Here is a 22785-nt window from a genome sequence, read left to right on the forward strand (position 1 = left end):
ATTCCATGAGGGGAAAGCAAATAGATCTGAAAGAGGGAAAGGTCATGGGAGAGATATAAGCACAGGGCTGTCAAATTCAGTACAGGTAGAAAAATAATAATAATAATAAAATAAAAATAAATTTAAAAAATTTAAAAAGAAAAAAAAATTCAGTAGAGGTTGGCAAAACCAAAGGCCTACATATTTCAGGATTTCCCATATGAAAATAACATACCAAGAATCCTAAAGTCTAATATTGACTACTTAAATATTGTAGCTGTTGGATTAGTCAGGGCTCCCCAGAGAAACAGAACCAATAGGATATGTATATAAAGAGATTCATTATATATATTAGAAGGAATTGCTTCTCACAATTATGGAGACCCAGAATTCCAGACCCAAGGGAACTGATGATATAGTTCCAGCCCAGATTTAAAGACCTGAGAACCAGGAAAACCAATGGTATAAGTTTCAGGCCAAGCCTAAAACCAAAAGCAAAAGAAGACTAATGACCCTACTTAGAGACAATCAGATTTCTTTCTTTCATACTTGGGCTTTTATTCTATTCAGGAATTCAATGGGTTGGATGAGGCCCACCTAGCTACAAGTTCATATGTAATATTAACTATCACAGCTGCCAAACTCTAAAACTTGACTTCTCATACAGCATGATGGGGAGAGCTCTGGCTCTTGACAACATCAGAAACTAATCACCTGAGCTAAACTCGTATACTGGTAAAGATGTGATAAATAGCCCATGATGAACCCCTCTTTGCCCCTGTCTTTTTCAGAATTGTACAGGCCCATAACTGGAAGTCCAAGTATCATGTCACCCAATATCTGGAAGATCATTCCCTGCTCCTCCAGAAAATAATCTCACTCTGTAGTGATATTTGACATTCTTTGGGCTATTCTTGAAAAGAGACCATTTTTCTGTGTCTCAAGGCCATAGAAACAGTTGATTAATGGATAAGATCCAAGGTGGTCCTGGCAGGTGTTGGCCCAATATATCAGACTAAATGATTAATCATTGATTCTATAACTTAAAGTGTGGTGCTAGCTTTCTCTGGATTGATTCTCTTCTCCTCTAGTGTCTGAACGGTTATACCGCCAACACCAAATCCTCCAGGGCATCTAGCTCTACCCAAGACTCAGGACTTAAGCCTAAAGAGCATCTTGAAGAGCCTGCGACGTATCTCCTTTGTCTTGATGGAGTAGATAATAGGATTGAGCATGGGAGGCACAAAGAGGTAGAGAATTGACATGAGGATATGGACAGCATGAGGCAGACCAGCACCAAAGCGATGAACAATGGACACACTCACCATGGGCACATAGAAGATGAGCACAGCTAGGATGTGGGACACACATGTGTTCAGTGTCTTGATACGCTCCTCTCGGGAGGCAATGGCAATCACTGATCGCAAGATTAGTACATAAGAAATGAGTATGAGTGCAGAGTCCAGGCCAAAGGTGAATAGCACAACGGAAAGTCCATAGTGGCTATTGAGGGAGACATCAGTACAGGCCAGCTTAATCATATCCACGTGAAGGCAGTAGGCATGGGAGAGGATATTCTGGGGGTGACAGAAGGGCAGTCTGTGCAGCAGCAGTGGGAAGACAAGGATAAGGGCAAAACTTCGGAGGACAATACACAGGCCCATTGCCACAATGCAGGCATTAGTGAGCACTGTAGCATAGCGCAGGGGGTTGCAGATGGCCACATAGCGATCGAAGCTCATAGCCAGAAGGATTCCAGACTCTGTCCAAGAGAAGAGATGGATGAAAAACATTTGGGCCAAGCAGGCATTAAAGGAAATCACCCGGGCATGGAAGCAGAGGGCAGCCAGCACAGTTGGCAATGTGGAAAAGGACACTCCCAAGTCATTGATTGAAAGGAGAGACAAGAAATAATACATGGGCTGGTGCAAGCTCTGCTCCTCCTTAACAATGAGGAGGATCAAAGTGTTTCCCACAATGGAGACAGCATAGAATAGAAAGAGAGGGAAGGATAGCCAGGATTCCATGGACCCCATTCCTGGGAAGCCTGTCAGTATAAAGGTGGGAGCATCAGAGGCATTGATTCCGAAGGTACCCATGAGAAGTTGGGGACAGCCCCACTTTTTGGAGAAATTACAACTTGTGTCTAAGACTACCGTTGTTCCTAGGGAGGAAAAGGAACACAAAAGTTTATAAATTGTGATTACACATAGATGTTCTTGCTAAAATACACTGGGAGGATGAGAATTAGTCCATGTTTTCTTGGGAGGCAGTTACGTGGCTTGAACTAGATTTCCCTAATCCAATTTCTACCCTGAGGTGTGTACATGGTCTACAGCCCACAATTCAGCTGGAATAGTCCATGTGGGACCCTGGGAAAATCAAAACGTCTCAGGAGGCATTGGAAAATACTAGTTAAGAGCATGGCACCAGAGAAAATCCTGGGTTTGAACTCCAGTGACATTAGATAAATTTCTTTTTTTTTCTTTTTTCTTTTTTTTTAATTTTTTTTATTTTTATTTATTTTTATTTTATTTATTTTTTTAAGGATACAACATATTTATATATTATGAGCCAGGCATTGAGTAAATTTCTTTACATAATTGTCCCGCTTAATTTTCAGAACAATCTTATGTAGTATGTAGTATCATAATTTTCCCCATTTTACAGAAAAGCAGAAGTTAAGCAATTTGCCCTGGTTCAGACAAAGAGCTGAGTTAAATTCAAGTTCTGAATTTTGATGCTTTCCCACTGCACAAGCCTGGGTCTCCTCTGCTGAACAAGCCCTGACTTACAAGGTCTTTGAGGGCTGAAGATTTTTTTTTAATAAATTTATTTTTTATTGGTGTTCAATTTGCCAACATACAGAATAACACCCAGTGCTCATCCCATCAAGTGCCCACCTCAGTTCCAGTCACCCCCACCCCCCACCCTCTTCCCCTTCCACCACCCCTAGTTCGTTTCCCAGACTTAGGAGTCTCTCATGTTCCGTCTCCCTTTCTGATATTTCCCACTTATTTTTTCTCCTTTCCCCTTTATTCCCTTTCACTATTTTTTTATTCCCCAAATGAATGAGACCATATAATGTTTGTCCTTTTCTTAAATTTTTAGATAAATTTCTTAAACTCTCTTCCCTGTTTCTTTACTTTTAAGACAGGGACAAAAGAGAACTGCTCTAGGGGTATGGATACATGCATACGTAAGATAGAAAGAGAGAAACAAAGAGGGGACAAGACAGAGAGAACTTGGACTTGGAACAAGTCCTGCCCACTGTAAGCATTATGGAAGCACTGACATTATTGTTATTATTTTAAAAGCATGTTTAGATGGAAGATAAATATTATATATTGTGCTTTCCAAAAGCACAAAAGTTATTGAGTATATTCATAATAAACTTAAATATGTATTTTTAAACATTTGTTACCACAGAATAGATTGTGGTATGGACAAGCAGAAGTAACTTGCAGAAGTTTGAGAATTATTGAGGGAAAAATTGTAACACTGAAAACTTTCTATGCATTACCTTATTTTTTTTCTTTGTGTTGTTAAGGAATAACATTTTTCATTTCCATAACAGACCCTTGTTTTTCAACTCAGAGTGTGTTAAAGTTCAATAGGAGTAGACAATTAGAAAAACTGCCTTACACCAGCCCAGATGAGGTTATGAGGAGGGGTGATAAAATGAGTAATCTATGCATTTGCCATTCCTTGCACTGTGGAATTTCAGAAACAACCATTTGGGGAGGGAGCTACATTTAGGAATATTTCATAATGCCCAAAACCCTTTGCATACTCTGTGATAGGGGGCTATACCTATTAGCTTTGGAATTTAGGCATTAGAGGCCCTCTACTTCTCATGGCTAGTTCCTAATATTTGAGTGGAATTACTCACCACTGAGTAATTTATTATTTTATGTCCCTTTGGCCAGGGGGACTTTCTCTCTGCCATAAAGCCAGCAATACATCAATGAACAATCAGATTAGAGATACATGAGTCAGTCTCTTCTTGAGCACTCACCACTAGATTTCATTCCATCACGTCACATGTTCCACTCTAAGGAAGTCTAAAATTGTCTTAATGTAAAAGCCTGGTGCTGCAGAAGGTCAGTTTCAGTATATCCTTCCTGTCCTACTGAGAGATATTCGAGTTCAATTGAATGTCCTACTCTGTTCCTTATTTTCGGTGTTCATGCAAAGCAGAAGGTGGACCAGAAGATGAAGAGAGACATGATAAAGAGACAAAGAGAGAAGAATGGAAAGGCAGGGAAGAGATAGAGAGCAGGAAAGAGATAGAGATAAGGAGATAAAGAATATAGAGGAGATACTATGGAAATAGGAGAGTCAAGGGAGGGGAAAGGGAATTCCAGACCAGAGAATGAACTTTAGGAAGACAGTAATTAGAACATTATACATGGAGAGGAAGAAAGAGGACAAATAAGGCCAAGAACACTTCTTGAGAATATTGAGAGCATCATATGCAAAATGCTCCACAAGGATGGGCTGTGTTTTCCCCAAGCTAGGCCAAGGCTGCCAAAGACCCTATACATACCACATTTCATGGGAGCTGCCTGTCAGGCTCTGAGCAGTAAAGTGGCTATGGTAAGCCATTAATTATCCTCCCGCCAAGCCCTGCTGGGAATAGATTATTCATGGTTGGATCCGGTGGACACTCCTGTCTGTTCCCATGGTTGATTCAGATCTGCTTGCCAAAGCCAAGGGAATAGCTCCTCTCCTTCCAGCTGAGCAGGGCTTACCTGCCCCGACCCCGTGTCTTCATGGCTTCTGAGATCCTCTTAAGGGCATTCTAAGGTAGCTCTAGTAGATAAAGGGTGTGAGCGCCAGGCAGCCCAATGTTAGTAAATGGTATGCTAAGAATGTAACTCATTCATCCTGATCTTCAGCCCCAAGATTTCTTTTTTCCACGCCAAGTCCCCACTCCAGGGCCCTCTTCTTAGGGGACTTTGGAAGCCAGAATGCATGGCTGGCTTGGGTCATAGGTGATAGAAATGCAATAATCATCATCAGTGATACTGGGTGTTTGCAACGGTCCTTAAGCTCCATCAAGAACTTTCTTAGACTTGTCTCTTTCTATTCTAACAACCACATTTAGAAAGAAATATCCAGGGGCACCTGGGTGGCTCACCGGTTGAGCATCTTCCTTCAGCTCAGGCTGCCTTGATCCCAGGGTCCTGGGATTGAGTCCTGCATCAGGCTCCCCACGGGGAACCTGCTCCTCCCTTTGCCTATGTCTGTGCCTCTCTTTGTGTCTCTCATGAAAGAATAAATAAAATCTTAAGAAAAGAAATAATGTCCACTCCCCATTTTACAGATGAGAAAAATGAGTGCCCAACGGGATAAATTAGGTCCAAAGTTACAATACCACTGAGTGGCAGGGCTGCATAGACTGTTCCTTTATTCACTTAACATTTTCAGAAAACTTAGTAGAATTTTTCATCTAGCAATGACCCTGGAACATGCATCATCTACCTGTTAATCACTACCATCTTAATCTCCCCCCGCCCGCCCCTTATCCTTTCTTTCATATTTGATTATCTTGTCTTTGCCTTTTTCTGTGCAATCTACCTCAAAAATAACTAGAGAAAACAGAAGAAGAAAAAGGATAAAATAAATTAAAACTGTTCTCTCTCATCCTATGACTGTAAACATCTGGCCTTCCCATAAGGCCACCAATGAATATCTGGGAGACAAACCTGACCCCTTCCTCAGTACCCCTAAACCAACCCAGGGCTTACATCTTCCTTTATGTATGGTGTCACATCTATGGTGTTGCAAAAGCAGCTGCATCACAGGCAGTGGAACTTTTAAGTTTTAAAGATGATGTGATTCTATAATCTCCTTTTTATAATTTTGCCATTACCATATAACTCACACTCCATAAAATTCAGTTTTTAAGTGTACAAGTCAGTGATCTTTAGTGTATTTGCAAAGTTGTGCAGTCATCACAAATATCTAAGCACAGAACGTTTTCATCACTCTAAAAAGAAGTTTCATTACTACTAGCAGTGACTTCCCCTTCTCATTTACCCTAGCCTCGTGGCAACAGCTCGTCCACTTTCTGTTGTTTTGGGCGTAACTATTTCGAACACTTCAACTAAATGTAATAAAATGTGCTGCTGATTGTGTTTGGCTTTTTTCACTTAGCATGTTTTCAAGGTTCGTTATGTATCAGTGCTTCATTTCTGATATAATTTTCCATTGTATACACAGACCACATTTTGTCTATTAGTTATTTGATGGGTATTTGGATTATTCTAATTTTGGGGCTACAAATAATGCTTCTTTGAATGTTAAATGAATAAGCTTTTATGTGAAAATGCGTCCTCAGTTCTTTAGAGTATTTACTACCCAGAAGTAAAATTACCCAGTCATTCGGTAGCTTTATGTTCAACTGCTTGAAGAAAAGCCAAATGGTTTTCCAAAGTGGCTTCATCAATTTACATTTCACCAGCAATGTTTGAGGATTCTGATTACTCCACATCTTTGCTAACATTTCTTATTTTCTGTTTTTTGGTTTTTTTTTAAATCTTGTTTTGTTTTCCTAATATGTGTGCAATGTTATCTCATAGTGGTCTTGGTTTGCATTTCCTAAATGACTGCTGAAGCTGAATGTGTTTTCATGTGCTTAATGCCTCTTTGTATGTCCGTTTCTGCAGAAATGTCTATTCAAATCATTTGCCCATTTTTAAATTGGTTCATTTGACTTTTGGTTGTTGAGCTGTAAGAGATATTTATATATTTTGGATATGAAGCTATTGTCAGATATATGATTGCAAATATTTTCTTCCATTTTGTGGGTTGTCTTTACAGTTTTATGACACTGTCTTTAGCACAGAAAGTTTGTGTTTTATTAAGTCCAATTTATCTATTTTTCTTTGGTTGCTTGTGCTTTTGGTATTATACCAAAACAACCAGTGTCTAATATACCAATAGTTTTCCTCTAATGGTGTTATAGTTTTATGCTTTACCTTTATATTTTTATTTTTTTAAATTTTTTAAATTTTTATTTATTTATGATAGTCACAGAGAGAGAGAGGCAGAGACACAGGCAGAGGGAGAAGCAGGCTCCATGCACCGGGAGCCCGATGTGGGATTCGATCCCGGGTCTCCAGGATCGCGCCCTGGGCCAAAGGCAGGCACCAAACCGCTGCGCCACCCAGGGATCCCAACCTTTATATTTTTAAATCTATTTTGAGTTAATTTTTGTATACAGGTTGAGAGGAGGATCCAACTTCTGCCTCTTTCATGTGGATATCCAATTATCCTAACAACATTTGTTGAAAATATTATTATTACCCATTAAACAGTCTTAGTACCACTGTTAAAAATCCACTGATCATATATATTATAATATATATATGAGTTTACATATATATGAGTTTACATGTTATATATATATATATATGAGTTTACTTGTGAAATGTTAATTCTTTTCCATTAGCCTATATGTTTACCCCTTACATCAGTACCATCCTGTCTCAATTAATCTAGATTTGTAATAGAGAGAGCAGACAACATGGGAATCTGAGGTACTGTTTCCAGTCAGTAGCAGAATTTTGGAGAAAGTTCAACCTCAACATTACTAAATACAATAGACTCTCAGTCCAGAGACAGATACAATTGACTTTACTTCTTTCTTGATTTTTTTTCCTCCTTTCTTGGACCAATAATGGCACTCTTTCTAGGTCCTCCCCATATCTTGATCCTCATACCAGTTTCCTTTACAAAGGGCTCTCCCTCTGTTGTCTCCTAACTATTAACACTACCCATCGTTCTTTTCTAAGGTAGCTTCAGTTTTGACTCTATATACTCTCTCTGAATGACCACGGAAAACCAACCAGATTTTTGCTATCTTTGAAACACATTAATCAAATAATCTGTATATTCTGCTCTAATTTATTTCTTTTCCAACTGACTACCTGGCATGTTTATTTGACTGTGTCATGGGAACTTTAAAATCAAAATTCCCAAAATATGAATATAAATTTTTTTTTCTTCATAGATTCCTCTTCTCAGTGCATAGCATGAATTTGATAGCTAAGCCAGAAACCTAACTATCATTCCACACTATCATCCTTTCTCTCATGCATTCTTCGTATCGAAGAAGTCACTAAATTCTAAACATCTGTTTAGTACAAGTAGTGCAGCAAGCTCTAAGTGGGTATTTGAAATGGCAGTTAAGAGGAACGACATAGAAAATTAACTTTATTGAAATGGCAGTTAAAAGGAATGACGTAGAAAATTAACTTTGTCAAATAAAATAATTGCTTGGTAAAGCTAAAGTATGAAGCTGTAAATTTACATTGTGTTAACCTGTGGATATTTGTGATTTTTTTTTTTCTAGAGTATCAAGCAATCTTAGAGCTCACCTCAGAAAAGCTAGGTGAGAAGAATGGTTCAGGACAGATACCACCAAGGAGCTTGATGATGGAAGAACAAATCCCAAGTTGCCATAAAAACCATCTCTGATAGAAAGAAATTTGAAAAAAAGAGAAATTGAGAGATCAGTTTTTATGACATTAATTTTCACTATGTTAGTATTATGATTATAAATTTAGCCATACAAATTCAGTCATGTGAGAAAAAAATTTAATTCAATTTCATGCATTCTCCTGTTCTTTTTTGGTGCATTGCCCCTCCTATAAACAACATTAGAGGGGTAAGTTCAATAACTGATTCAGGGCAAACCACTTTATTAATTACATAACCACATATCACCTAGAGTTTTCTTTCCTTGTGTTACACATATTTATTTTAAGAATAACATGTGGCTTTAGATTGCATTATTTTGGCAGTATCTGGAAGTTCTAAAATTGAATATATTGTTGGGCTCTGCCAATGGGAGCCATTAGATGTAGACTGGAGGTGAGAAGAAGGAATTTACTTTTCCTGTTAGCTTTCTGCTCCTGTCATTGTCACTCAAACTACTGTTTTATCCTTAGCAACAGCAGTTGATTCTGACAAAAGCAACTGGTTCCACTCTGTTTTGTTTTGTTTTGTTTTTTCTTTTCCCACACTTACCTCCAAATAGTCTTGTCATATAATTCACATTTACCAGCTCCAGCTCTCAGTGGTCCATTCTTGAAAGTCTGGGCCTTAGCTCTGTGGGCACTCTCCTTTAAGCTTCTATAACCAGAATCTCCTTTTCCACACCAGAAATTAATTCCAGCACTTACTGAATCTCTATTAAGGCAGTGTGCCAGGGTATTCAAACTCCTTCCACTCATAGCTATTGGTATAAAAACAGGGGTTAACAGAACTTAGTTTTATAAAAATTAACTAAGGGTGAACCTTGTCTCATATCATCGATATTGATTTTTGAATATATAAATTCATTGAAGGAAAAATAAGAAAACCCACATAAATTCTATTAAAGCTTTATATTAAAAATAGGCTTATGTTCAATAATTTATGAAATTAAAGGTTTTCTATATTGTTTGTATTAATGTGTACTTAAAATAATTGTTATTGTAGAACATCTTAGTACTCAGAGCCTAATGATTAAAAAAATAAAATAAAGAATTCAAATTTGCATACAAATTTTCATTGCAAACAATGAAAGAAGAGTGATCATCACAAGATATTTAAGCGCAGAAATTAATATGTAGGAGAATGGACCAACTTCAGGAAGACAAAGCAACAATGTTAAATTTATGACATTTACAGAGCAGCCTGGGTGGCTCGGTCGGTGAAGCGTTCAACTTTTTTTTTTTTTTTTTTTGGAGTTCAACTTGCCAACACATAGCATAACACCCAGTGTTTATCCCATCAAGTGCCCCCCTCAGTGCCCGTCACCCAGTCACCCCCACCCCACACACACCTCCCTTTCCACCACCCCTTGTTCGTTTCCCAGAGTTAGGAGTCTCTCATGTTCTGTCACCCTCTCTGATATTTCCCACGGATTTTCACTCCTTTCCCCTTTATTCCCTTTCACTATTTTTTATATTCCCCTAATAAATGAGACCATATAACGTATGTCCTCCGATTGACTTATTTCACTCAGCATAATACCCTCCAGTTCCATCCACGTCGAAGCAAATGGTGGGTATTTGTCGTTTCTAATGGCTGAGTAATATTCCATTGTATACATAAACCACATCTCTTTATCCATTCATCTTTCGATGGACACCGAGGCTCCTTCCACAGTTTGGCTATTGTGGACATTGCTGCTAGAAACATCGGGGTGCAGGTGTCTCGGCGTTTCGTTGCATCTGAATCTTTGGGATAAATCCCCAGCAGTGCAATTGCTGGGTCGTAGGGCAGATCTATTTTTAACTCTTTGGGGAACCTCCACACAGTTTTCCAGAGTGGCTGCACCAGTTCACATTCCCACCAACAGTGCAAGAGCGTTCCCCTTTCTCCACATCCTCTCCAATATTTGTTGCTTCCTGCCTTGTTAATTTTCCCCATTCTCACTGGTGTGAGGTGGTATCTCATTGTGGTTTTGATTTGTATTTCCCTGATGGTAAGTGATGCGGAGCATTTTCTCATGTGCTTGTTGGCCATGTCTGTCTTCCTCTGTGAGGTTTCTGTTCATGTCTTTTGCCCATTTCATGATTGGATTGTTTGTTTCTTTGTTGTTGAGTTTAATAAGTTCTTTATAGATCTTAGATACTAGCCCTTTATCTGATATGTCATTTGCAAATATCTTCTCCCATTCTGTAGATTGTCTTTTAGTTTTGTTGACTGTTTCTTATGCTGTGCAAAAGCTTCTTATCTTGATGAAGTCCCAATAATTCATTTTTGCTTTTGTTTCTCTTGCCTTCATGGATGTATCTTGCAAGAAGTTGCTGTGGCCAAGTTCAAGCATTCAACTCTTGATTTTATCTCAGATTATGATCAACTCTTGATCACAATCTCATGGTCCTGAGACTGAGCCCCATATGGGCTCCATGCTCAGCACAGAGTCTGCTTTGGATTCTCTCTGTTTCTTCCTCTGCCCCACTGCCTCCTCCCACTCTTACTCTCTCTCTAAAAAGCAAAAAAATTATGAGAGCTATGGAAACCTTGTTCATTTATTTTTAAATAGATAATAAATGAGGGGCAGAAAATTTCAAGTCTGTTTACACTCCATAGGATACACTTAAAAGACTGGTGTATTTTTATCTTAAAAATATCAGTATTCAGGGATCCCTGGGTGGTGCAGCGGTTTGGCGCCTGCCTTTGGCCCAGGGCACGATCCTGGAGACCCGGGATCGAGTCCCACGTCGGGCTCCCGGTGCATGGAGCCTGCTTCTCCCTCTGCCTATGTCTCTCTCTCTCTCTATCATAAATAAATAAAAAAAATTAAAAAAATTAAAAAATATATCAGTATTCATACTATACTGTATGTTATATCTTTTTCTAATATTTAAATATTAAATGACAATTTTTAGATGTCAACATTTTTGAGGAAGTGTATACTATTTCAAAAATTTTTGGAAAGTACCTAGGCAAAAAAAGTTTGAAGACCACTGGTTTGTATTTACATGAGAGAAGGTGTGCCTAGGTGGATCTGGAGATTGAGATCTTACCTCTTGGTTTCAGTTCAGGACATAATCTTGGGGTGGTGAGACTGAGCCCCATATGGGGCTCCTTGATCAGCATGGGGTCTGCTTGAGATTCTCTCTCCCTCTCCCTCTGCCCTTCCCTGACTGTCTTGTGTGTGCTCACTCTCTTTCTTTTTTTCTCTCAAATAAATACATCTTTAAAAAGAGAGAGAAGACAAGCATGAATAAAGGAAAAGAGTACAGCACTCTGAAGGCTTTGATGCAAACCATGGTGTCAAGGCTCAATAGATGGGTAATGTCAAAGAATCTGAGTGCATCTGGCTAGAGAACTGATGGTTTCACTCCTAAGATGAGCTCTGTGGGTGTGAAATCTGCAGAGTAGCATAATGCCCGTGCTCAGAAGAGTCCTGTGTTAGATTTAGTATACTGCTGCCATGTTCTTAAAATTCTTACTAACTTATTTTTGAACTTATGAAGTCTAATGAGACAATGGAGCCTAAGCCTCTCCACTGCCATTTCTTACCATCATATTTATATATATGGCATTCACGATGCCATGTGTACACAAAATACCATGGACCACTACACATGGAAATTCAGAGATGTATCACAATTAAGAGTGAAAACAGAGAAAAAGAAGAAAAGGGAAGGAAAGGGAAAGTAAGAAGGGAAACATACAACTTACTACATTTTATTTCAACTTTCCTTAAAATTCCCTATGGAAAATGTTCTTTCGTCATTTCTTTCTCTTCCTTCAACCTCTCCTTATTATCTCCCTAAGAATGAGCACCATGAATCAAATCTCTAGAGAAAACAGCCTTGGGGTTTTATAATCAAGCGTCAGAGAGAGAGAGAGTCAACAAGTAACCTCACCTACAAAATCCCTTGATCAGAGAAGGCTGGAACTCAGAACTAAGCTGAAGATACTCAGTGAGCTCACAAAACTGAGGGCAGATTGGACTTTTGAACTCAGATTCCACACTCAGCCCCCATCATCCCCCAAATCACATCCATACACCCTGCACAAGAATACAGCTTTCACATCCCTAAAAAGAAAAACCACTGCATTCAGGCATATATCACCTGCACCAACTGTTTCTCTACCACATACTCTCCCGCACAGCCCCACATTCACATGTGACACCCATCACAGAGCTCCAGCCTCAGCATGCTCAATCTGTGAACACATGTCACTGGAAACAGGTATGTTTTTGAAAGATTACAGAAAAAAATATGTGAAAAGAAAGAACTCAGAGTTCAATTATTAAAGCCAAGTCTCCAAGGCATGATAGTGACCAAGAGCCAAGGCTGAGTGGGATGAATTTCGAAGGATGCCCACATTCCACCCAGAGTGTTGCTCCAGTTCAATGTCATTTTCCTATTGTTTCCCTGAAAAACAACCTTATTTGTACCTAGGCTTTCTGGTATCTTCAGAGTGGCAGAGTATCTCACAAGTAGTAGCTTCCTTACAGTAATCTTTGGTAATCTTCCTTTACCGGCAAGAATAGGCTGGAAAGAGAGGACAGAAGAAGGTAATAGTGACTCCAGCTCTCTACCCCACCACCCATCCTTTTTTTCCTCCAGTGGCTGGGGCCATCAGTGAAAGTCCCCTGGAAAATAGGAGCAGCTTTCACTAGTATCTGTCTCTTTGAAGTCCAGATAATGAGTAAAGTGATTGCATTAGATACTGATATTGGGATATCTGGCAAGGAAAAGATAGGAATTCAAGTATTGGCCATATAAGTGAGGCTAAGTGAGGTGAAAACACCAAACTCTGAATCGGAACACTTAAGATGTAATTTCAAATCTGACGGTAACATACTTTGTGATCTGGAGTGCATTAGTTTATTTCTCTGAACTTGGACTTCCCCCTGGTAAAACAGAGGTAGAATAATTATAACACTCTATATCATTCCAATATGTGGCTACAGGAAAAACAGCTTGCACAAATGGGGAAGATGTTATTGTTGGTGTCCAAACATTTTAATCCCATATACTTAATTCTTTTTTTTTGCCCACAAAAAATTGTGTGAGAGAAGGAGGCCAGGTGTTGTCATTTCCAACTTATAAATGAGAAAAGTGAGTCTCAAAAACATTGTAGGACTTATCTAATGCTATATAGTGAATAGGTTGAGAAGCTGTGACTTGGATTCCAGATTCATGGTGCTTCATAAATGAAGACTGCCCAGAAGGGAAAATATTTTTCTCAAGAATCTGCAACATTTTTGTGACAGATTAGGACTAAAAGTTAGGAGTCCAGGTATCCTACAAAGGATCCTGTTAGGTATGCTTGGGGCTTGGAATGTGGAATCAAAACATTAATTTTGAGAATAGAAAATAGATGGAAAAAATGGATTATATATGATACAGTATTCTAAGATTGGGAACAAGTTACAAACAATGTATGTTTTTCTCGGTCTAAAAAAAGATTGTTTCACAGAAAGGTCATTTTATATTAATGAACCAAGGACTTAATGTTACAGGGCAATCATACCATGACTCCACCACCTCTTGGATAGAACCCTTTACTCACCAAGCAGAATGTCAACCTCTAACCTCAGTGATGACAGTCTTCCAACCATCATGTTCCTGACAGGAATACCAGGGCTGGAATGGGCTCATGCCTGGATTGCCATCCCCTTCTGTGCCATGTATCTGGTAGCACTGGCTGGGAATGCTGCCCTCATCCTGGTCATTGTGACAGACAATGCTCTTCATGCACCCATGTACCTCTTCCTGTGTCTTCTCTCACTCACTGACCTGGCTCTCAGCTCAACCACTGTGCCGAAGACATTAGCAATTTTGTGGCTCCATGCTGGAGAAATTTCCTTTGGTGGATGCCTGGCCCAGATGTTTTGTGTCCATTCTATCTATGCTCTGGAGTCCTCAGTTCTTCTGGCCATGGCCTTTGATCGCTATGTGGCTATCTGCAACCCACTGAGATATATGATCATCCTCAACCGTAGCATCATAAGCAGAATTGGCCTTACTGGCATACTCCGTAGTATCGCTGTTGTCTCCCCATTCATTTTCTTGCTGAGGCGACTGCCCTACTGTGGTCACCATGTCATGGCACATACATACTGTGAGCACATGGGCATCGCTCGCCTGGCCTGTGGCGACATCACTGTCAATATTGTCTATGGGCTGACTGTGGCCCTGCTAGCTGTGGGTCTGGATTCCATCCTCATTGCCATTTCCTATGGCTTTATCCTCCATGCTGTCTTCCGCCTTCCATCTCAAGATGCCAGGCACAAGGCTCTGAGTACCTGTGGCTCCCACCTCGGGGTCATCCTGGTCTTCTACATTCCTGCCTTCTTCTCCTTCCTCACCCATCGTTTTGGCCAGCACCGAGTTCCCAAGAATGTGCACATCTTTCTGGCGAACCTCTATGTGCTGGTGCCTCCTGTGCTCAATCCAATCATCTATGGGGCTAGGACCAAGGAGATTCGGAGTCGGCTTCTGAGACTGCTTCACTTGGGGAAGGTCTCAGTGTGAGTTCCAAGTAGCACTTGGAAATGATAAAGAAAGGTAAATGAGCAAGATAATTGCCTAGAAGCTTTTACATGGATGTAACCCTATAATGTAGACAAGAGAGGAAACACTGAAAGAGAAATGGCCAGGCAAATTGGTTATGTTGAATATGATGATGAATGTGCTGAATGAACAATTCTAAGTTGCTTGGAAAAAGATTATTATTTTATTTCTGACATCTCAGTAAGTACAATATTTAGCCAAGAAGAAAGGCATTCCTGTCTGGATTTCATACTGAATCTCATGTTGGAAATATTCTACTGGGACATGAAACAAACAAAAGAGAACATTTGGAGTGCATTTGAATGAACTCCAAGGCTTTGTGCCATGTTTAAGAGCACAAGAACAGAAGAGGTATAATCAGATTGCCTAGGTTTGAACATTGGCTTCTCCACTCACTAGGTTTATCTTTCAAGCATGTTGCAAAATCTTTGTATGCCTATTTTGGTCAAGTGTAAATGAGAATAATAATATCTAACTCTGGAGTTTGTGGTGAGTATAAAATAACTTATTGAGTGTATGTAGAAAATTTAGAACAGTGTCTAAAGCATAAAATGCTCAAGAAATGAATGTAAGATGTAAAAGTTACATAAACTCTCAAAACATTATTTTAGGTTCATAACTCATCGAAGAGCAATTTTGTATTATCTCATCTCACATAATTTTTGTTACTCTATTATATAAGTGCTGCATAAAGTTAGGCTTTGCTTGGTATATGATTAGCACTCAGTAAAACCATATTTTCTTCCATTCCTATCCACTCCTCTGATTGTGAGGTTTATTTCCTTTTGTCATAAATTTATCCATTACTAAGGATTTATAGAAGCGTGTTCAGAGTTCCACTGCCTTTCTAAATAGTCACTTGTTGACTTCAGTGACTAAGTGTACTTTTAAGTTTATCGCACTTGAAACTTGTTGAGCTTCTGTAAATTAATTTTTCATCAAAGTCAGAGATAGATTTATTTATTTGTTTGTTTGTTTGTTTGTTTGTTTTGAAGAGAGAGAGCATGAGTGAGAGGGGCAGAGGGAGAAGGAATCTGAAGCAGACTCTGCACTGAGTGCAGAGACCAACATGGGGCTCAATCTCACGACCCAAAGATCAGGACCTGAGCCAAAATCAGGAGTTTGATGCTTAACCAACCAACAATAAATTCAGAGAGTTTTAAATGTTAATTCTTCAAATGTTCCTTCTTTCTCTTCCTCTCTCTCCTGCTTCTCTGCTCCTTCTCAGACTTTCATACATATATATCGGCCTTCCTGATGATGTATCACAGGTCTCCAAGACTCTGTTCAATTTCTTTTTCTTTTAGTTACTCATACTGAATAATCTCCATTGACCAATCTTCACATTTGCTGTTTCTCTCTTCTGTATAGTCAAATGTACTATTGAGACCTTACAGCAAATTTTTTATTTCAATTATTGTACTTTTTAAGCACATAATTTGTATATGATTTTTTAAAATAATTTCTATTTCTTAATTAATATTATCATGATCACAGTTTCCTTTAGTTCTCTGAGCATATTTAAAATAGTTGATTTAGAAAAATAGTTGATTTAAAGTCATGGTTTAGCAAATCCAATGTTTTGACTTCCTCAAGGACAGTTCCTCTTGGTAATTTTTTTCCTGTGTATGGGCCATAATTTTTTGTTTCTTTTGATGTCCCATAACCTGTTGAAAACTGAACGTTTTATTTATTTATTTATTTATTTATTTATTTATTTATTTATTTATTTAGATTTTATTTATTTATTTGAGAGAGAGAGAGAAAGCACACCCACAAGCGGGGGAGGGAGCAGAAGTGGGTGGCGAGAGAGAAGCAGGCTACCCACTGAGCAGGGAGCCTGATGTGGGGCTCGATCCCAGGACCCTAAGATCATGACCTGAGTTGAAGGCAGATGCTTAACTGACTGAGTCACCCAGTTACCTCTGAAAACTGAACATTTTTAATAACATAATGTGGCAACTCAGAGAATCATTCTCTTTCCCCATTCTCTTTTGGTTTTTGTGTTTGCTGCTGGTATTTAGTGTTTTTTTTTTTAGTTAATTCTGTAACACCAATTCATTTTTCTGTGTAGCCACTGAAGTCTCTGCTAGTTAATAATTGGAAAGAGATTTCCTTACATACTTGGAAACAGGAAGTCTTTATCTCTGCTCGTAGCTCTCTATATGCATGTTGGAGCAAAACTTTAATACTCAGCCATTGAGTGTGAAACTATATGTTAGCCTTTCCTTTCCTTTCCTACTTGTGCAGAGCTTCAAGGTGAGACAAGGATGAGACCACAGCGTTTTCTCACATCTTTTCTGATTATATCTACAGTCCTCAGCAAATGCAGAGACCTGGATATGCACATGGCCTTCTATATCCTCAGAGATATGTCAAAAATATACAAAGTTCCTATAAATATCACATTCTTAAACATTTTGTCTTTACTTTTTGGTTAGTTTCTTATTTTCTCCAACTGTTATCCACTATCATAGGCAGCTGCCAATTTAATTGATTGCCTGTAATTGTTTTTGACAATTACCCACAGGGAAAAAGAATGCTTACACTAAGAGAGCTATGGATCAGATGAAATAGAGACAGCCTTGCAAGAGTGGTCTACAGGGCAACTATCAGGCCAAATAACAACAGTTTTCTGGGAAGGAGATTTTGAAAGAATTCCAGCCTATCTGCTCCCTCTGGATGTCATTGGTTTTACTGTGAATTCTGGCTGTTATTTTTTAAGGCTACTGCAGGGCTGGAGAGTGGGAGAATGGCATTAGGCAAATCAAAATGATACACAGCCACTTATCCTACAAAAATTCAACCATTTTTTCTTAAAGACAGCCTCCCTGGATGGATAGATGCAAGGCTTTGTTTAATGCCTAGAATTGTGAAAAAGTTTTTTCAAACCATTTTTTTTGCCAGAATTTTCATTGTCTCAATGGAACAGGAAAGTTTCCAACGTCCTTACTCTGCCCTTTTCACAGTTGTCCCCACCATACTCCATATTATTTCTTTGCTGGCAGACATGGGGACCAAGAAATCCATTGGGAAAATGGGAAAAAGTTAGTTATATTTGAGAAAATGGTTTTGGAATCAGACTTGTTATGAATACCAAGCCAGTCACTTATCAGTTAGATGATGTTAACCTAAACCATGATTTAAGCTTTAAATTCTTCATCCTTATGAAGAGATACTATCTTAAATCTCCTCATTGCGTGTATCATATGAATTATTTACTTAGGTTGTAAGATGGCAAGAGTGCAACAAATGTTATTTCCCTTCACCATCAGCTACTCCACTTTTGGAACAAAAAATGAACAAACAGGGTAGAAATTAGAACCTTGTCTCCAGTCAGTTGTGGAGGAGAATGCTAGGACTGAGGAGGGAAATACTAACTTCACAGAGGAAGGACAGGCAAATGCTCATATGTCTTCCTGTAACTTTTCTCATTATGGCATTGTCATTCTCAGTCCTGGTTTAAAATCTTCCACTGCTCTTTGATTATTTACTCTCATTTCCATGTCCATTTAATTTTCAAGTTTCATAGCCTTTCCTTCTACAAACATTTCTGCCACTTCATATATATCATGTCTGCCTGAGTTTAGACTTTCACCATCTGAATTACCAAAGCAACTTCCTAATTTTTCCTGCACCAACTCTGCCAGAATACATAAATTTCTTCCCTTGGCTGACAGACTGATCATTCTAAAATACAAATATTCCTGCATAAGTTCTTCAAAACATACACATTACCCTTTGTTTAAAAATTGGGAAATGAATCAGGCATGTATCATCCTTAGGAATTAGTCTTAATTCATCTCTCTACTACTTTTTACCATTGATTTTTGGCTGGAATACTCAATCTTCTTCCATTTCTTGGGCAGTACAAGAAGAAGAATGTGTAATACAGCCTTGAGTGAGTCACTATACCATTGCTCAAGGACAGTTGCTTGAGCAACTGTCCAGTTGCTCAAGGACATGCTTGTTTGTCATATGATTCCTTTATGTCTTCTTTCTCATTCACTAATGGACAATTCACTAATGGACTCATTCACTAACTAATGTTTTAGTAGTATCATACCATAAAACTGTGCTTCTACTGTCACCACTGACTTCAATATTACTAAATATGCTGGATTCTTACTTGAAATATTGGTATAGCTGGCTGTTCCTTATTTCTTGACTGTTTCTCTTTTCTTGAATTACTAAATGCCACACTTCCCTGGTCCTCTGCTTACCTCCACATTCATCTCTCTTCAGTTGCCTCTACAAATGATTCTCCTGTTTTCTCTCCTAAATACTAGTATTCTCCACAGCTTTTTCTAAAGTTTGATTCAATTTTAACTATATATTCTTACTGGATGATCTTGGAAAAAATCAGATTTAAAATCTACATGTTTAGTTATAATTACTTTACAACTAACAGGTATCTATCATTGGCTGCTGCATAGAATTTGGAAGACAGCATATCCCAAATACTAATGTAAACTTGTTCTTGCTAGTTCCTATTTCTCAATAAATGACACAAGTTTTTTTTAAATGGTCAGTATTACTTAGGCTTCTCTGGAGAAACAGAATCAATAAGATAGATAGGATAGATAGATGTTGAATTTATTATAAGGAATTGACACATGTTCATGTAATTATGGAGATTGAAAAGTCCCATGATTTGTCATCTCCAAAATGGAAACCTAGGGAAGTTGGTGTAATGCTGTCTAAATCTTAAGGCCTGCAAACCAGAGCAGCTAATGGTATAGGTTCTAGTATAGATCTGAAGACTTGAGAATCAGGAGCACCAAGGACTGGAAAAGATGATGTCTCAATTGAAGCAATCAGACAGGAAGAGCCTAGGTCTTTCTTCCTCCAAATTTTTGCTTTTCAAGCCTTCATGGATTGGATGATGGTCACAGATGTTGGGATAGCAAATTGCTTTACTGAGTCCACCAAACTATTTATATCCAGGAATACTCTTACAAACACAACAAAAATACTGTTTAGTCAACTATTCAGGCATCCTGGGAACCAGTCAAATAGACACATAAAATTAACTCTCATACTGACTAAACAAAAAAACAGATGCCATTGCACACATATTTTTCTCCTTAATTCCCTACATTCATTTAAGTAGTCACTGAATCCTAAATATTCTGTATCCTGAATATTCTACATCCTGAACAAACTCCAAAGGTACAATGGATGTTTGAGACAATATCTAGTGAGGAAAATAGAGGAAATTAACACCAGATCAAGCAGAATGATTCTTGGATAAAGCTAAGGTTTGAGGCCAGGAATTTATATTGTGTTAATCTGTGGATATTTATTATTTTTATCCATAGTATTTGCTATGGATTAATTGTATCCCAGCCCCCCAAATTCATGTGTTGAAGCTCTAACCCCTAATATAACTGTATTTGAAGATAGCACTTTTAGAAGGTGATTAAAGTTAAATGAGGTCATAAAAGTAGGACTCTAGTCTGATAGGATTAGTGTCCTTTTAGGAGAGGCACCAGAGAAGCACTTTGTCCCTGCTCATGCTCAGAGGGAAGAAAAGATCAAGTGAAGGCAGAGTGCTTTCTGCAAGCAAGTGTCTTTTTAAATTAATTTTTTAATTTAAATTAAATTTAATTAACATATACTGTATTTTTAGTTTCAGAGGTGGAATTTAGTGATTCATCAGTTGAATACAACACCAGGGCTCATTACATTAAATGCCCTCCTTAATGCCCATCACCCAGTTACCCCATCCCTCCACCCACCTCCCCTCCAGAAACCCTCAGTTTGTTTCCTATAATTAAGAGTCTCTTATGGTGCCTCCCTCTCTGTTTTCATTTTATTTTATCTTTCTTTCTTTTCCTCTATTTTCATCTGTTTTGCTTCTTAAATTCTACATATGAGTGAAATCATATGGGACTTATCTTTCTCTGACTGATTTGTTTCACTTAGCATAATACCCTCTAGTTCCATCCATATCATAATACCCTCTATTTCCATCAGTATCATTGCAAATGACAAGATTTCATTCTTTTGGATGCCTGAGTAATATTCCACTGTGTGTGTGTGTGTGTGTGTGTGTGTGTACATATCACGTCTTCCTTACCCATTCACCTGTTGTTTGGACATCAGAGAAATTTTCTTCAATGAATAATTAAATCACCATATACTTGATTAAGGCTTGCTTTTACTGCTTATGCATATTGATTTTAAGAGCAATGCAGGGCTTTTGAGCTGAGTAGTTTGGCAGTGTTTGTATGTTCTAAATATAAAGATATTAAAAAACATAGGACAGTAGGAGTCGTTTTGTCTTTTTCATCCTGGATCTAAAGTTAAAGAAGTGGGATGCCTGGGTGGCTCAGCAGTTGAGTGTCTGCCTTTGGCCCAGGGCATGATCTTGGAGTCCCGGGATCAAGTCCCACATCGGGCTCCCTGCATGGGGCCTGCTTCTCCCTCTGCCTGTGTCTCTGCCTCTCTCTCTATCTCTCATGAATAAATAAATAAAATCTTTTTTTAAAAATAAAATAAAATAAAGTTTAAAAAGTGAAACCCTTAGCAGAGAGTTACATGAAAGAAAATTAAAGAAAGATTCAAACAGTAAATATTGCTTTTTTCATGTTTAACTTCAAGGCATTTTTGCAACTATAATTAAATATCTATCATTAGATTATGTTGTTAACTAGAAAGAAAAATCACCCCAAATAGGTGAATTATTACATTTAGTAATTATAAGTATAACTGACATACTTAATGAACTATATTTTTCAAAATTCACTACTAGATGAGTTTTTAAGGTGAAAACATTATGTCATGTGTATGTGTGGCTGTAGAGAAGATGCGTGTTAGAAAAGTTAAGCATTGTTCATTTAAAACTATTTTTATCAAATTATATAAATATTTTTGAGTTACATTCAATCTTAAAGTTATTTAATCCTATGAAATGTTTCCTGTTGTCTTAGTGAAATACGTTTTTCTTACACTTAATGTTAATTTAAAAATTATTGTAAGGTATAAAAAAATGAATGGAATTATACCTGATTTTTACATATGATTTATATTTCCTCAGTCCCCAGATATAACAAAGATTATATCACATGGATGTACACATATGAATCATAGGATACTGTGTTAATTGCTATGCTATTGTCTCTCAGCTTCAAACCTTTCTGATGACAGCTTGGGGATGCCTAGGATGGGACATTTGTCCTTCACCTGCTGGCTGGTCCTAAGACTCAACCAGTAGAGGGCAGTAGAGGTCAATTAGACCCTGGGACAGGGTCAGAGGATTTGTTTATCCTATGACATTCTGTTCTGTGTCACCCAAGCATCTGTTATTTTCATTGGCAATAGCAGTTGATTCTAATAGAGACAGTAGGTTCCAAGTGGCATTTTAATATTGCCCCTTATTTTGAACCAACCTCATCATGTTGGTTCATAACCTTCAGATATGCCACTACCATTTGGCTGGAATCCCTCTTCAGAGATCTGAGTCCAGGCTATGAGGCCACTGTCCTTTGCCAGAACCTCCTCTCTTAGGACCATTACTGATTAAGGCAATTACTCTCAATTACGGCTTGACTGCCACAATGCAGAAACAAAACTCCATCCACCCCCAACTAAAGTACTTATATAAACAAAGGTTCTCAGAGCTTACCTTTATAAAAATAAAATTAAGAATAATTAAGTATGAATCACACTTCATTGAATAAATATTGACTTGTTAATATATGGGGTAGTTTGGAAGAAGATAAAAGCTCTATCAACCTCACTAAGGATAATATTTCCA

The 22785-nt window shown here is 38.2% G+C and overlaps 2 protein-coding genes across 2 annotated transcripts; one reads left to right on the plus strand and one right to left on the minus strand.

Moving 5' to 3' along the window:
* Nucleotides 1–1130: 1130 nt before the first annotated feature.
* On the minus strand, nt 1131–2078 carry LOC129504862 (olfactory receptor 51I2-like). The gene has a single exon (XM_055317741.1). The coding sequence runs from the start codon at nt 2076–2078 to the stop codon at nt 1131–1133; it is 948 nt and encodes a 315-aa protein (XP_055173716.1).
* Nucleotides 2079–14015: 11937 nt separating this feature from the next.
* On the plus strand, nt 14016–14984 carry LOC129505088 (olfactory receptor 52D1-like). Its single transcript, XM_055318025.1, has one exon. It carries the CDS (start codon nt 14028–14030, stop codon nt 14982–14984), a length of 957 nt encoding a protein of 318 aa, XP_055174000.1. The 5' UTR covers nt 14016–14027.
* The last annotated feature ends 7801 nt before the right edge of the window (nt 14985–22785 follow it).

This window comes from Nyctereutes procyonoides, unplaced genomic scaffold, assembly GCF_905146905.1.
Source record: "Nyctereutes procyonoides isolate TBG_1078 unplaced genomic scaffold, NYPRO_anot_genome, whole genome shotgun sequence".
NCBI lineage: Eukaryota > Metazoa > Chordata > Mammalia > Carnivora > Canidae > Nyctereutes > Nyctereutes procyonoides.

What these genes read in the sequence shown, in the direction of transcription:
- LOC129504862 (XM_055317741.1), bottom strand. Translation starts at nt 2,078, where the DNA reads ATGGGTACCTTCGGAATCAATGCCTCTGATGCTCCCACCTTTATACTG.
- LOC129505088 (XM_055318025.1), top strand. Translation starts at nt 14,028, where the DNA reads ATGTCAACCTCTAACCTCAGTGATGACAGTCTTCCAACCATCATGTTC.